General features: G+C 40.3%; 1 protein-coding gene across 1 annotated transcript in view; it reads right to left on the reverse strand.

Annotated features, from left to right (window-relative positions):
* LOC138641943 (sodium channel protein type 5 subunit alpha-like) overlaps nucleotides 1-16,317 on the reverse strand; it is a 476,947-nt gene that overhangs the window by 210,766 nt on the left and 249,864 nt on the right. The window contains exons 9-12 of the mRNA XM_069729776.1: nucleotides 11,754-11,895; nucleotides 9,647-9,844; nucleotides 7,879-8,064; nucleotides 4,959-5,336 (exon numbers count right to left, since the gene is read on the reverse strand). Of these exons, the coding sequence (XP_069585877.1) occupies nucleotides 4,959-5,336; nucleotides 7,879-8,064; nucleotides 9,647-9,844; nucleotides 11,754-11,895 (904 nt within the window). The remainder of the gene's footprint in view (nucleotides 1-4,958; nucleotides 5,337-7,878; nucleotides 8,065-9,646; nucleotides 9,845-11,753; nucleotides 11,896-16,317) is intronic.

The raw sequence follows: 16,317 nt of genomic DNA on the forward strand, positions 1-16,317 counted from the left end.
TCCTGGCAGTTGTGGACGACATTTTTCTTGGTCTAAATGTTATTTTGCTTTTACAGAGCCCTTGATTTTCCATTTGTTTATCACAGTTTAAACACTGCTGACTGGCATTATCAGTTCCTTGGCTATATTTTTGTATCCCTTTCCTGTTTTATACAGTTCATCTACTTTTTCCCGTAGATCCGTTGACAATTCTTTTGCTTTCCCCATGACTCACAATCCAGAAACTTCAGTGGCTGGATTCCATAAACTCATTCAGATTTTATGCACACACACTGATTACAAGTTCACAGGTGAGGATGTTACCTTTAGTAGCCGTTCAAACCCATTTGTGTCAACTTCTGTGCATGTTATCTGGCCAAAATCACCAGGGTTTGTGAACATATATATATATACACAGCAGCTCAGATTAGAGACCAGGTCAATGCCACACAGAGTTCTAGCAGCAGACACATCTCTACAACAACTGTTAAGAGGAGACTTTGTGCAGCAGGCCTTCATGGTAAAATAGCTGCTAGGAAACCACTGCTAAGGACAGGCAACAAGCAGAAGAGACTTGTTTGGGCTAAACAACACAAGGAATGGACATTAGACCAGCGGAAATCTGTGCTTTGGTCTGATGAGTCCAAATTTGAAATCTTTGGTTCCAACCACCGTGTCTTTGTGCGACACAGAAAAGGTGAACGGATGGACTCTACATGCCTGGTTCCCACCATGAAGCATGGAGGAGGAGGTGTGATGGTGTGGGGGTGCTTTGCTGGTGACACTGTTGGGGATTTATTCAAAATTGAAGCCATACTAAACCAGCATGGCTACCACAGCATCTTGCAGCGGCATGCTATTCCATCCGGTTTGCGTTTAGTTGGACCATCATTTATTTTAATCCCAGTGTGAATGTAGTTTTGGGAAAAGTATTGATTGTCCTTGACAAAGCTCCTAAAATTGGTCTCTACTGTGATTTTCAAAAGCAGTATTTATGGCTCAACTTTACAATTGCATCTGTATTCTCCAGCAGGATAAATACAAGCCTCTGGCTTACCAATAACCGGAGTAGTGCACTATTTATAATGTTATGTGCAACTGTTTTCAATACAGCTTATTTTATTACATAACCAACAATCACAGAGATCACCCACAGAAGGAACCTGCTGCCCATTATTAAGGTAGGCTTAAGCTCAGAGTACCAGTCTGTTCAAAGCCTTCATTGGCCTTTCCGGTGCCCTTTTTGGAAGTTTTGCGTAAGGTGTAATGCGGCCAACAATGTTTATCAGATTTATCGGTATATGTTTAAAAATGAATCCTGGTTGGCAGTGGCGTATCTTGAAGCTCAAATACCCCAATGCAAAAGCTCCGACTATTGCAAGTCTTTAATAGAAACAGTCTGTTCATAAGGGGCCTATAGGGTCTCTTTGGGCCCCTCTGGGCTCAAGGACCTATTAGCAATTGCAACCCCTGAACCTATTAAGAGGCTTTTGACAAAGATCTAGGAGTGTGCAACGCTGGTGTTTAGAAACTTATTGACAAGGCAATGCTTTAGAAAAAGGATTGCCAAACTCCTCCTCGAAAAGAAGGAAAGTTGGCACTGACCATTCTCCATCAGAACCAACAAATAGTGTATCAGATCACGTGCCATCAGCAAACTAACTTCCAAAAAAAACAGAATACACCACATCACGTTAATAAATTCATAAATATATTTATTAATTTAGGGCCATTTTGGTACAATTTTCATGGGATTTTCTTTCTTTAAAAAAAAAAAATATATATATATATATATATATATATATAGTAATATATATATAATACAAAAAAGTGACATATGTGCAACACAAATAATTCTGTCTAAATGCAGTACAGTATATGTGGATGATGTTGCCTTGTTTTGTTTGTGAAAAAAGACCCTGATTCCAATGATGTATCACTTAGTTTACTGGGGGGGTAGCAGTTGTGACACAGAGTTTTTAAATGTAACATGCAGAAGAGCTGAGAAAGCTAACCTCGCTCACACCACAGCTTTCCCTGCACATTGTCTCTTGACAATTAGCTACTAATTAGTGCTGAGGGTGGAGTCGGGCCAGGATGCACTTGAGCTGTAGTCTGGGCAGTGATAATCTCCTTCTGATAAAACACTCATTGTATTGAAACAACAGTACAGAACCTAATAAGTGACACATTGCTGAAACCAGTTTCTCAGTCCCTACCTTATGCTGCTCTCAGATTCAAAATAGCAAAAACCTGCTGACAGATTCCTTTTAAGAGATAAGGGGCAGGGGGTAAAAAGTCCATGATCGTCTGAGACTTTCTCACAATGCTCCCCTAAAACTCCTAACTTATTTTCAGTTTAGCACACCACATAACTTGTTATGGCAAAGATATTTTTTCTTTCATTTTTATTCGGTTCTGCTCACCATAAACGAGCGCTATGCCTTCTCATCCCACACTAGTATTAAATGAAAGACATTTCTGCTGTCAAAGTTAATGTTAAAATACAATAACAGCATGCTTTGCACCGTCACAGTATAAGTCGATCCTCTGTACTAACGTACAGACTTTTTCTATAGTTTAATAATTACATGTGTAATTGACTAAAAAAGACTTATCATCCTGGATAAATCATGATGGCAACCTTACTGTAGCCCACCTCTTGTGCAGACCTCCTAAGATGACTGACGTCTTCTATTGACCTTGTGAGGTTTTGATAGTTAGCTTCACTTTATTTGTTCACTAGTGTCACGACTTACAAACCACAGAGCATAAATGTGTCATGGTGGTGCCATCTTTACTGCTAAAAGAAATCACTGTGTATTAAGGTGGGTGCCATCAAATATTGGCCATTTGCCATCCATTTATCAATCATAATCTACCGAGCACACAATGCCCATGTAAAGAAAGACAGCAACATGGCATCCATAGCTGTAGTAGCTACAGAACCATAGAAAAGTGATCACACAATGTCCCTTTAACTACCATACTGTGCCTACAGTGCCTATAACAAATATAATGTCACCAGAAGATCCAAACTGTTCTTAGGATCAAAGAGCCCCCGAAAACTCTTATTTACCCCCTTATACTATAATTGCCTTCATAGAGTGACCATACGGCCATTATTGCCAAGGTTCCTCTTAATTAAGGAAATTAAATTATTAATGGCTGACTATTTCTGTCGACTAACAGACAAAGTTCAGTTCAATGTCTTTTTTTTTTTGCTTTGCATTTGGCCAGGAAAACTCCCCAAACATGGGACTGTATATTATGTAGTTCCATATAGTGCAAATGGGCTTTCATGTTAAGGAACAGTATACTATGTGCTATGCGCTACCATGTGGTACATAAGAAGTCTTTTGTGTTCCAAAATGGCTCTTTAGTGTCCTAACACGTTTTGGAAGCAACGTATATATATATATGGAATTTAGCAACAAAATGTAAATTTTTTCCTTTCTCATAAAGATATCTGACGAAAATTTGATTGCAAAATATGTTGTAAACTACACAAGATTAAAAGGAAGTTTTCTGTCACCCAATACGAGGAACGGATATTAATGCTGTGTATGACTTCGATAAGATCCACCGCAGCGTAAAGGACAGTTGGCCAACGATGTTTCCAATCCTCGTTGTGTACCTACGATACCGACGGCTGGGAATGATTGGGAACTCTCTGAATCTAGTTAGTGAGCTGCTGTCAGCAGGATCATTGAGTTAAGACTGTAAATGCTACGATCACTGTTGTGTCTGACACGCACATCACAATAAGGCCAGAAGATATTGATCTGCTGGTCGTTTTTTTGCCATACATCACAACTACTGCACTTAGATTGTGCCCTTTTATCTTTTTTTCCGAAATCACCACTTTGTTTTTTTTTTGTTTTTTTTTTTTAGAAAGAACCTCAGACAGAGTAGGTAGGTTTGCCTCCGTTTAAGACCATAAAAGCCCAAATCAATAATTTACTCTGCCTTAAAAATTCTATTAAGTAAGGCAGTGACATTTAGAGGACTGACGTGATGATGAGAGGTTATCTAAAATGAAGTAGACATTCACAATGGATATAATAGGCAATCAGCAGAGATTTTCTCAGAAGAGAATCAAACTTTGACTAGTTATCCGAGTTCCAGTATATTAATAGTCTACAACACAGCAGCCAACACTGAGTGCTCCATAGTAATATAGGAAGAGTCAAGGACCATTCACACGTTTCTCGCCACACACATCACAGGTGCAGCAGGAGGTTACAAAATCACCAACACCTCAAAAACCATCCATTAATGCTGAAAAGACCTGCTGAAGTAGTCTAATTCAGAAAAATCCATACCCCCAAAAAATCCACAACTTTAGATAGTAGGATAAAATATATACAGTTCCTCCATGCACATAGTATAGTATTAAAAATGAAGAACCATCTGATCTCTTTCCCCTTTAAAGGATGTTCTCAAGTTTAAAAATGATCCCTTATCCCTGGGACAGGGGATAACTTTCCTAAGTCTGGAGGTCGAACTTCCAAGGCCACCCCCCAATGTCAAGAACCGAAAGAGCCCTGGCTGAATGGAGCAGAGGTCAATCAATCGCACTATGGCTCCATACATTCGTGAAGGGAGCACCGGAAATTGCCGAGCACAGTGGTCGGCTGAATTTTGGCTAGTCTTTAAGAATGAATGGAGAGGCAGAGCACATGATCGACATTCAGCTTGGGCTCCTAGTTCTTATGATCGTAGGGGGCCATGGTGGTCGGACATCCCAGCGATCCGAAAGTTATCCTCTATCCTTTGGATAGGACATTACTTAAAGGGGAATTCTGAAGTTTGTAAGTTGTCTACTTACATACTTGGGAATTACATAAAAAAGAGTCTCCTAACATATCTCCACTGATTAACTATCATTTAACCTGTAATAGTAGTTGTTGCATCTGTAAAATACAGGACATCTACAGATTTTAGTTTCTTTATCCCACGAGATAAAACAAACTTACATTTTCTTCTGTTCCAGACTTTTCCACAATGACCGCTGGTAACTGTAATCCTCCAGGAGAAGTTGGATTCGAGTATGTGCCAGCGTCGCCAACCAGGGAGACCACTCCATTACAATCCACCGAACTGTTTCTCTTGCCATTCTGTGTGAAGCCGGGTGTGTTTGGATAGGAAGTGGCGCTTGTTTGGCTCTGTATGCTTTGGCGTCGTCCTGCGCGTGGCACGAGCAAAGATCCTCTGTGACTATAACTGGCATTGCTTACTTCATCATCTGCAAATTCAGTCTCTGAGCAAAGGTCTCTAGAACGGAAATTAAATATGTTTCCATTGCTTTTTCGCCGTCTGCCAGAGATTGGTATAATGCCAATGCCAAGGAGAGACTAAAAAACAGCAAAAGTAAAAGAAAAGTCATTGGTTATTATTATTAATAATAAGTATTGCTCTCATTCCTGACTTGTAAATAGAATATATAGGTACACAGTATTGGTGCCCAACCTACCGGCTTCACACATGAGCTTACAGGCATAGACATAATTTCCTATGATAAAATATTACAAAAATAAGTCAACCTTTTCCTTTGATGCAAATGTTGTTTCAGTCCAGTCTTAAAGTGAGGTGACACCTGATAGAGCGCACTTTAATCTGATCCAAATTAGCTGCAAACAAATAAGTGTAGAAAGAAATGACATTTGCTTTACTTGAAAGACTCTTACAAGGGCCACTTCCTCACGGAGAACATGAACAGGTGCAGTAAGGTCATATTCATTTGCAAAGATGAGTGATTTATGAACTAAAGAGATCTTCAAAGGAACATTTAAGTAAATCGACTCATTGCCCAAATTTGGCTTCAGTGACTATGGTCAAGGGCAGGCTTATCTACAGAACAGGAAAGGTCAACATTCATGATTAGATCTGGTGCTTGCCCTGGGAAAATAGGTTTTGAATAAACTTTTATCTATCTATTTATCCATCTATCTAAAGACAAGAAGAAGCAGCACTCCATAAATAGGCAAAAATTGTGGACTGCAATAGCCCATGTGGTGACGATTAGGTCCTATCACAGAACCTTTATCTACTCTATCTATCTATTCTATTTCATATCTATCTATCTATCTGTCTGTCTATCTATCTATCTATCTATCTATCTATCTATCTATCTATTCTATTTCATATCTATCTATCTTTCTATCTATCTATCTATCTATCTATCTATCTATCTATCTATCTATCTATCTATCTATCTATCTATCTATCTATCGGTCTGTCTATCTATCTATCTATCTATCTATCTATCTATCTATCTATCTATCTATCTATTCTATTTCATATCTGTCTATCTATCTATCTATCTATCTATCTATCTATCTATCTATCTATCTATCTATCAGTCGATCTATCTATCTATCTATCTATCTATCTATCTATCTATCTATCTATCTATCTATCTATCTATCTCTCTATCTATCTGTGTGCCTGTCGGTCTATCTATCTATTCTATTTCATATCTATCTATCTATCATCTATCTAACTATCTAGGTGTAAAAAAAAGAAAACAGCACTCCAAAAAAACTTGCAAATTACTGGACTTTATTGGCCCAAGTAGTGATGTTTCGATTCATAGCGTGAACCTTTCATGAGAAAATTTACACTATGAACTGAAATGTCGCCACATGGGCCATTAACTGCTGGTAATATGCACTGGTCAGTTTGTGACTTTTAAAAAATTGCAACTCATAAATTCGTATAAAACCTCACTTCCACTGCTAAGTAACCATGTCCAATTTTTAAAAGTGGCGAGAGAAGTGTAAAATTGCAATCAGTCGCAATTTTTTTTTGGCAAAAATGTCATGCACCAAAATTTGATCTGCAAGCCGGTGGTGTAATTCACTTGTGCTGCTGATAACACTCAAGGCAATGGTAAAATCCAAAGAGTTTAATATTACAGGTTTTTAAAAGTCAATGCGTTTCAAGGTTCTACATGACCTCTTGATCAGGACAAAAAACAAAAAACCGTCCTGATGAAGAGGTCATGTAGAACACTCTGCCTTGAGTGTTATCAGCAGCACAAGTGAATTACACCGCCGACTTGCACATCAGTTTTTCTGGTCTATCTCTGATCGGTGTCATGCGGTACGTACATATATACCTGTTTCATGTTGATAGTTTGCAACCATGCCAGATGAGTGGTTCCACATCTCTTATTTATCTGTACCATCTGATAAGACCCTATTGCTCTTCTTTATCTCCTAGTTTTCGTACCACATGCACCAAAATTTGTGACTTTTTGCAGCTAGAAAACTGAAGCAATAGCCTTGATATAAGTCTTCCATAATATTTAAGTGGGTATGAAAAACAGAAATGACAACTCTCTGTATTTAATACTTTACATACATGACCTGTCGCACTGTGAAAGTCTGGATACACACTGTGTTTATCTCTACGTTTGGTGGGAGCATTGGCAACGCTCCAGATGGGTACACAAAGCATCCCCAAAGTACTTCATTAGGCAGACGGAGGAAAAAACTGACCTTTTGCCTGATATACATCCTATTTGGCAAAGAAGCATGGAAAACTGTAGGAGATGGCAAATTTCCATCGACAGTATCCTGTATAGAAATGTATCTGTTACGTAGACAGTGTATTAAATTATTGGTGCTGGATGGCATTGTATGGCATCTGTTTGGCATCTGTCACTGATTGATCAATGCATCACGACATGTCACCCATACTCTATAATGGTATTCATTTATGGATACATCAGAAAGTGATTACACTGTATCTAATAAATTAATGCCAATTTAGTCTACATCCATGTACCATACACGTCGGAATCTTTTCCCAGTCTATACAATAAATGGAGGCCATTAATGCAAGTTGAACATAGCCTAAAGGACGTGTATTTAGTGTAAAATCATAAATTACCGGCTTTCGCCCACTCTCTTCATCAGATTCCCCTCTGTTAGTTCTTATGTCATCATTATACTCATCAACTTCAGAAGATTTTTTTTTCTTTCTTCGATTTCTTCGTTCTTTGGCACTTTTGGAGCTAAATGGAGATGCTTCACAAGAGCTGAACGAACCACCATCAGGTCCTTTATTAGCCAGTGCCTGCTCAAGGGACAAAGAAGACACATACTGTATGACACAAGGCAAACGAAGTTCAGATTGAAAACATATCGCTAAATATCAGCACATATGTGATGAGCAGGCCCCATACAAATGGTGCTGGTTAATACTTCTACTATACCCCGAGCTACTGAGGGAGACATTATGCGGATTTCCCCCCTCTTTCCAATCTTCTTTCTAACGGTCAGTTCTCCACAACCTTGCTAACGTTGTATCAATGCACGTTCTTACATCCATTAAAAAAAAACTATTGCTAACTGCCATGTGAGCTGCCACCATGGAATCTATACTCTTGTATTAGTGCCATAAATGTTGACACCCAAAATAGTTTTCTAGGATGTATAAATGACCGACCTGATAGTTTAGTAGTTATACATATTTTATAATGTAACGTTACTTTAAGTCTAGTGATGAGCGAGTGTACTCGTTGCTCAGGTTTTCCCGAGCACGCTCGGGTGACCTCCGGGTATTTGTTACTGCTCGGAGATATAGTTTTCATCGCCTCAGTTACATGATTTACGGCTTCCAGATACGCTGAATACATGTGAGGATTGCCTGTTTGTTGGGGAATTCCCACATGTATTCAGCGTATCTGGAAGCCGTAAATCATGCAACTGAGGCAATGAAAACTATATCTCCGAGCAATAACAAATTCCCCGGAGATCACCAGAGCGTGCTCGGGAAAACTCGAGCAACGAATACACTAGCTCATCACTATTTAAGTCACAAAATTGACATATATTCGAAAGACCAAGTGCATAAACTAAATAGACTATTCAGATTTATCAGACTAAATGCACCAGAATTCTGGAACAATTTGCACAAAAAAATTGTCTTTAATTGCTTACATCATATTATCATATCTACTATGTTTTTTTAGATATTTTCTGCGCCTTGTCCAACAAAGGAGCATGGCATCTCTGAAAAAGAATGTGGCTAAAATTATGGCACATATTACTCACTCAAAGTAAGCCAATTAATACATGGTGTAACAGTCTAAACATATGCTACATATAATAACCATCATAAACCATTATGATAAATTTGGCTCCTTTTAAGATTGTCTATTCTAAATTTCCACTGTCTAAGAATTAGTCAATATTCATAAATTTGATACTATAAGCTTAAATGAGCTGTACCAAGTTTTTAAGTTTTCGCCTTTTTGATAGGATATAGAAAACTTAAAAATGAATTAATAATTAATGGGGTCCAACTGTCCCAATAGTCCCAAGAACAGGGTTTTATCCATCTGAATGAAGGTCGGGCATGAGCACTTCTGCGTCTTTCCTTCTCTTTGGGATTGATGTACGTAGCCGAGTGCTGTTTTCAGTAGTTTCGGAGAGAATGAGTGAAACGGGGGTGCACATGCTCAACCTCCCTGCTCCATTCAGATGGGTGTCTTCAGAGCCCCTTTCTTGGAGTCTCTGAGTTATCAAGCAGTTTTACCTACAGCTATTAGTAAGTTATTCCCTATTAATAACTTAAAACTGATAATTGCGCATACAGTATAAACTATACTAAATCTGAGAACCGGTAACCTAGTGTCGTTTGCATTTCTATTAACCTCTTGCTCCTTTTTAAGTAGTTCCATAGCTTGTTGAAATTCCTTCTCCTTTGCTTCTGCTTCGGCAATGCTGGCTTGGTTCTGTTCTTCATAAGCCATGGCCACAACAGCAAGAATCAAGTTCACCAGATAAAATGAACCCAAAAAGATGACGAAGACAAAAAATATCATGTATGTCTTCCCCGAAGCTCGTAGGGTCTGCAAAAAAAAAAAATGGCACAACGTCATCATCACATCAGTCCTAACAGATCAAATATATCCAGGAGGCTAAATCAAAGTGTCTTTTGTCAGGAAACTGGCGTAAAACACTTTGAAAAGCCGTAACATTTTTGTGCTATGAAGAAAAAATGTTGCACATTTTGGCGTTTTCATGCCAATTTAATTCAGCACCACCAAAATGTATGGAACTCGGTATAAGCCTTGGTAGGTGATATTATGACTACTCCGACTCATCAAATTCATTAATAATGCCTGCGTTTCTTACGACAGAAACATCACTCCAGTCTCAGACTAGCGTAACATTTCTGGAGAGGCGCACCTCTTAATGACTTTACCATATCTTATTCCTGCATGGCCCACATTAAGACTGGTCTACGAAAAACATCAGTCTTACTTAAGGTGAAACATCATGTTGAAAGGAAACGTGGCACTAGCTTCAATATTCAATAAAATCATTATGAAATAAAATTCTGCTATAATATGACTACAACACACCCTTAAAGGATCTTAAGTAATTAATTAAATGTAATTAAGATGAAACTGAACTTTCAGCAAACTTTGCATATATCAATAGTACAGGTGAATATAAGAAACTTTCTGATAAATCAGTTTTCTTTCGTACTTATCAGGACTGTTTGCTCCCTGTGGCATGTGACACAGTCCATTAGACTCTGTGTAGAAGGGAGGAGGAAAAGAAGTGAGGAGCAGAGAGAGGAAATAGGCAGAGGAAAAAATAGAATGATCAAGGTAAGCTTTCTCAAGAATTATTTACATCACGCCAGAGCTGATTCACATCGAGATAGCTCAGCTATATAATTTCTTCCATGCTGCAGCAGCTTGTTTTTGCAGGCTAAAAAATAAATGAAGAGTAGGAAGCCCTCTCTGTGTGCTGTGCTGGGCATGGGAGTCATCCCCGCAGCCTGTCTCCTCCACCCAGCTTCTACTGGATTGCAAGTTTGAGATAGATCACAAAGAGGGGAAAACCAGTGAAAGAGCAGGATACAAGTTATATAATGGAGAGAAATATTGTTATTCCTAATGCACGAACACAGAACAGCTTATTCTGCAAAGTTTCTTGAAAGTACAGGTACCTGTTTAGAAAATTCTATTGATTTTAATTAAAAACTATGTCATTTTTTTTTTAAGGAATCTATCAGGAGATTAAGGCTATCCAAACTAGGTAAATTATTCTCTGAAACTCGTCGGCATATCAAAAAAAAAATCTAGATGGACTAGCCAGCCTGGGTCCATAGCCAGAGACCAGACTACTCAGGCTCCGTCCTCCCTGACTCTTCCGTGTACTGCTAGAGGTGACCGACAGGTCTCTTTCTGTATCCGCAAGGGAGAGATCTGTCAATCAGTTGCAGAAGCGCGGGGAAGGGAGGGGGTAGCCAGTTATGGTTCCCGGACGGAACGTCAAAGTGTTTCAGAAAATAATATACCTGGCTGCAAACGTGCTGCCAAATTGTAATTCATGCTGCATGAATCACTTGACAGGTTCTCTTTAAAGAGAAACTTGCAGAACCTTTTTACATATGGAAGTAGTGGTATGGCTGCATTAGCTCTTGTCCCCAATGAAAGTATTTTCTGTTTTGGTAGAAGTTAAATTTGCCAATTATGAGAAATCTAGTGTAGAAGTCAGATACAGGTCAGACTAGAAGTGCCCCAGGAGCATATCAATTCCCTTGGAACGACTTCTCCCAAGTGCAGTGCCTTGCCCCAGTGCACTGGCATGTTGGATCTCTACAAAAATATATATGATTTTGGGGTGAGGGACAAGCACAAATAAAGCCAGTCCACTTCTTTAACACGTAAAAATATGCTTTCAGGCATCTGAAAGGGAAAAAACTAGATCCAAAATGTCCTTAATTGATTTCTAAGCGATTACCTGTTGATATAAGTTCTCCCAAAAGTCTTGTGTCATAAGTCGGAAAAGAGAAAGGAAAGCCCATCCAAATGTATCAAAGCTGGTATAACCAAAATTGGGGTTTCTGCCAACCTTTAAACAAACAAAACCTTCAGGGCACTTCCTGTGGAAAGCAGCAAAGAGTCATAGTAAGAATATTTCTGACCTGGATTGTATCTGATCATCACACGTATATTATAGAAATCCAGATATAATCTTGCATCCAAGGATACAATGAGAATAAATAGTCCAGCTACTTAGCTTTTGTCACCCATTCATGAATAGAAAACACAATAAAAAGATAGACAGACAGATAGACAATTAAAGGGAACCTGTCACATGAAAATCGCTATTAAGCTGCAGATATGGGGTTAATCTGCATGTTAATAGTGCTCTGAACATGCCTGCTGCCGCCACTTAGATCTCCCGCTGCTGGGAGAAAATTAAAGGGGTATTCCAATCTCCAAGATCCTATCCCAATATGCAGTAGCTATAATAATAAAATTAGCAAATACGTCCAATTAGAAATGGAGTATAGTATTTGATTTGCTGTGTCTCTTTTTTCATGTGCAGGCATTGCAGGACCTCAGATATCCAAGGTTACGACCACTGATATACTGACAGTTAGTTGCTAATGGTCATAACCATGGTTACCTAAGGTCCTGCATTCTCTGCAAGTGAGGAAAGATACATAGCGAATCAGAAAAACTATACTACATTTCTAACATGAGCTATTTCTTAATATTATTATTATTACACCTACTACATATTGGGATAGGATCTTGCAGATGGGAATACCCCTTTAACATTATTCCAGCTGTCAGTCAGTGCTGGGGATGTGGTTACAGACAGCGCTCTCTAAGCACGGAGCAGTGACTAAACCTGTGCCGGCAGTGCTGGCCCTGTGACTCAAACGCACATATTATCAGAAGGAATTAAGTTAATTTCCTCCCTGCAGCGGCGCTGAAAGGGCAGAAACTGGGCGGGTTCAGAACGCTATTGATCTGAAGATTAACCCCATATCTGCAGGTTAATAACATTTTTTTCACATAACAGGTTCCCTTTAAAGAACAATATTTCCAATCATATTATAGAACAATAACAGTAAAACAATAAAATATCTAAATACTGCAAATCTAAAGCAACTACCGGTAATTAAAAAATACTATCTATCCAGCCAACACGCTCTCTAGAAATTAAATAAAATTATTGCTGAAGGACACATCTATGCTGTATTCATGATCCAGGAAAATATTATTGGTTAGGAATGCTGTTGTCAGCCAAAGCAATATTCTGAATACAATGTAACTCTGAATATATTAGGTTTGGAAGGGACCGGAATATCTGAACGCTCCAATATTTTTTATAAAATACATTTTTGGTTGAGACAATAGATCACACTGGTGCTCACCACAGGGTGGACAGCTGCCTCCCCTACGAGAGGATGAGAAGTGCCAACCCCTAGCTGCTGGAATCAAAAACAGGATCTGTGCCTATCCTGTATATGAACAATACTAAAAATGAGGTGTGATGCCTCGCTTAGGGGTTAAGTAACTAGTGGTGCGTAGCTGAATGACTGTGCACCGCAAAAAATGAATTGTGGCAGAGGCAAATTGAACAAGTTACCCTTGTTAATTGTGTCCTAATGCCGCTCCGTAGCAGTGCGACGTCACATGTAGGCATGCGCGAGCAGTTACCGGCAGCCATTGTCCTCCAGCTGTAACCAGGGACGCCTTCGGCCGAGGCTCCCTGGTGTTACGCAAGCTGTGACGCGCCTCCCCGCTCCCTGCCCTCGATACTCACCAGCAGCAGACAGAAGACTCCACAAACTTCTACCTCCCCTCCCCACGTACTCAACGCCGATCGGCCATGCTACCCCGAGGTATCCTGATCCATAGGATGCACGTTCACAATAGGGTAAGCGCTGATCTTCATAACTATATATGCATTACAGCAATTAACAAGGGGAACTTGTTCAATTTGCCTATGCCACCTATTCATTTTTTGCGGTGCACAGTCAATCAGCTAAGCACCACTAGTTACTTAACCCCTAAGCGCAGCATCACACCTCGTGTTTAGTATTGTACATTTTTGGTTGAATTATGTCACTTAGTTTCTAAATCATATATTGCCCACACCAATTCTGATGGACAGGTAGGTGCTCAATCAACAGTCAACCCAGACCCTAATCCTCCTGTCACATAAGAAGATGCCAGTATTATAAAAGGAACTTAATGGGTGAGGGACCCAGTTATATATTTTACAGTGAGGTCCAGAAGCTTAAAGTGATCCCATAAGCTTTATTTTATGTTAACTAACAGTAGAGCTGTGTAAGTCAGTGTGTCACAAATCCAACAATGTCTCTTTGGTTTGGGACTTTGAGCCATGGTTGAGAAATCCTGCTTTTTTAATCTTTATTCAAATTAGACAGTAAGTACACTGAGGGCCCATTTTCTGATTTCCCTGCCCAGCGTTGTCTTCCATTGCTTGATTACCAGTGGATACAGAGGCTGTGGTGTATGAAGTCACATTTATCCCATCTTTATTCCAAAGTTTTGCAGATGTATCACTCTTTATGCATGTGTGTATCTTGGAGGTCCTGAGGGCAGCAATCAGGCATTTCCCTTGGGCACAGCTGGCAGTGGGATGCTATCAGCCGCCTGATGCAGTGTTCCGAGGTGGCTCCCTGGCAGGTGAATTTTGCTGCTCCCCTCACCAATGAGAGAGTTGTCCATTTTTTGAGCTGGCTGTCAGTCTGAGATCCAGCTCAGAGCCGGTGCAACTCGCCGGCTCCCAGTAATGGATCGTACGCACGTCTTTTCAGGAGTGAGTATAACTGAAGCCCTGACCGCCAACACTTCTGTGTCAGGGTGACCTCAGCAGCATGATCAGTTCACGTGATCACACTGCAGACGTCACACCTCACCAAAGAAGTCACCAAAAATTTAGTATAATAGGGTAAGGGAGGAAGAAATTTGAGTACAGTATGGGGAGAGATGTGAGGGGAATGTATGAAGACACAGTATGAGGAGTGAGGGGGTTGGGTGCAGACAGTATGAAAAATGAGTGAGGAAATATATGTGGACAGAATGGAGAGCAAACGGGAGGAAGGAATTTGAGGACACAGTATGGGGAGCGAGGTGGGATGGGTGTGGACACAGTATAGGTAGCTACGGGGTGGGATGGGTATGCACACAGTATGGGAAGCGAGGGGAATATATGTGGACACAGTATGGAGAGCAACTGGGGCAATAAATTTAAAGAAACAGTATGGAGAGCGAGGGGGGTAAATTTGAGGACACAATATGGGGAGCAAGGGGGAATGGTTGCAGACAGTACTGGGAGCAAGGGGGATAGGTGCAGACACAGTATGGGGAGCAAGGGTTGAGAAATTTTAGGACCGCATGGGGAGTGAGGGAGTAAATTTGAGGACACAGGATAGGGAGCGAGGAGGTGGGATGGGTGCAGATACATTGTGGGCAGGTAAGGTGGGAATGTATGTGGACACACTATGAGGACTAAGGGGGATGGGTGTGGACACAGTATGGGGAGTGAGAGTGATGTGTCAGGAGACTATTGAGGGAAATAGTGTGAGGAGACAGTATGGAATAAGAAAAATATAAGTGGATGCAGAATACAGACTGGATAGTATGGGGGGTATGGCGAATGGGCACCCAGGGGAAACAGTGTGAGGCCACAGCAAGTAGGGGACGGTATGCTGAAGAGGGAGAGTGATGTGTCAGGAGACTATTGAGGGAAATAGCGTGAGGAGACAGTATGGAATAAGAAAAATGTAAGTGGATGCAGAATACAGACTGGATAGTGTGGGGGTATGGAGAATGGGCACCCAGGGGAAACAGTGTGAGGCCACAGCAAATAGGGGACAGTATGCTGAAGAGGGAGAGTGTTATGAGGGAGCACAGTATAGGGACTGTGCAGTATAGGGGGGCACAGTGTGAGAGAACAGTGTGAAGATGGGGCCCAGTATGGATAGGAGAGGGCAGTGGAGGGTATGTACTATAAGAGGGACAGTGTGTGAGTCATATTGTGTGCAGGTAACACAATGAGGAGTAATCATTTAGCCAGGGGATACAGCATAGGGAAGATACTTTTATTCATGAGAATTGCAATGACACTGCTATTTTTCAGGGTATCGCCAGGGGATGTGCTGCACAAGACCACAGAAGATGATAGTCTGCAAAGATGAGCTGTGGCTGCGAAAAGTCATCAGGGTGTCTGGACAAGATGAAGAAAAGAAACAATGAATGACTCCAATCAGAGACAATACGATGTATAAAGTACCTGGATGTAAAAGATTATTTGTGAAACTAATTGCCATCAGTAATGTGGTTCATGTATGGTCCGCAGTGTGATGATGACTGATAGCAATAACTCCTGGTATCTCCTTACCATTGTTAAGAACATACCGGAAGCTAGAGGTTTATGTGATACAAATATACAGCTCTAGCAAAAGTTACGAGACCACCACATCAAATCCCTGTCATGGGCAGCCCAATCTCCAGACCTGAACCCCAATGAAAACCTC

The sequence above is a fragment of the Ranitomeya imitator genome, chromosome 6 (assembly GCF_032444005.1).
Source record: "Ranitomeya imitator isolate aRanImi1 chromosome 6, aRanImi1.pri, whole genome shotgun sequence".
Taxonomy (NCBI): Eukaryota; Metazoa; Chordata; class Amphibia; order Anura; family Dendrobatidae; genus Ranitomeya; species Ranitomeya imitator.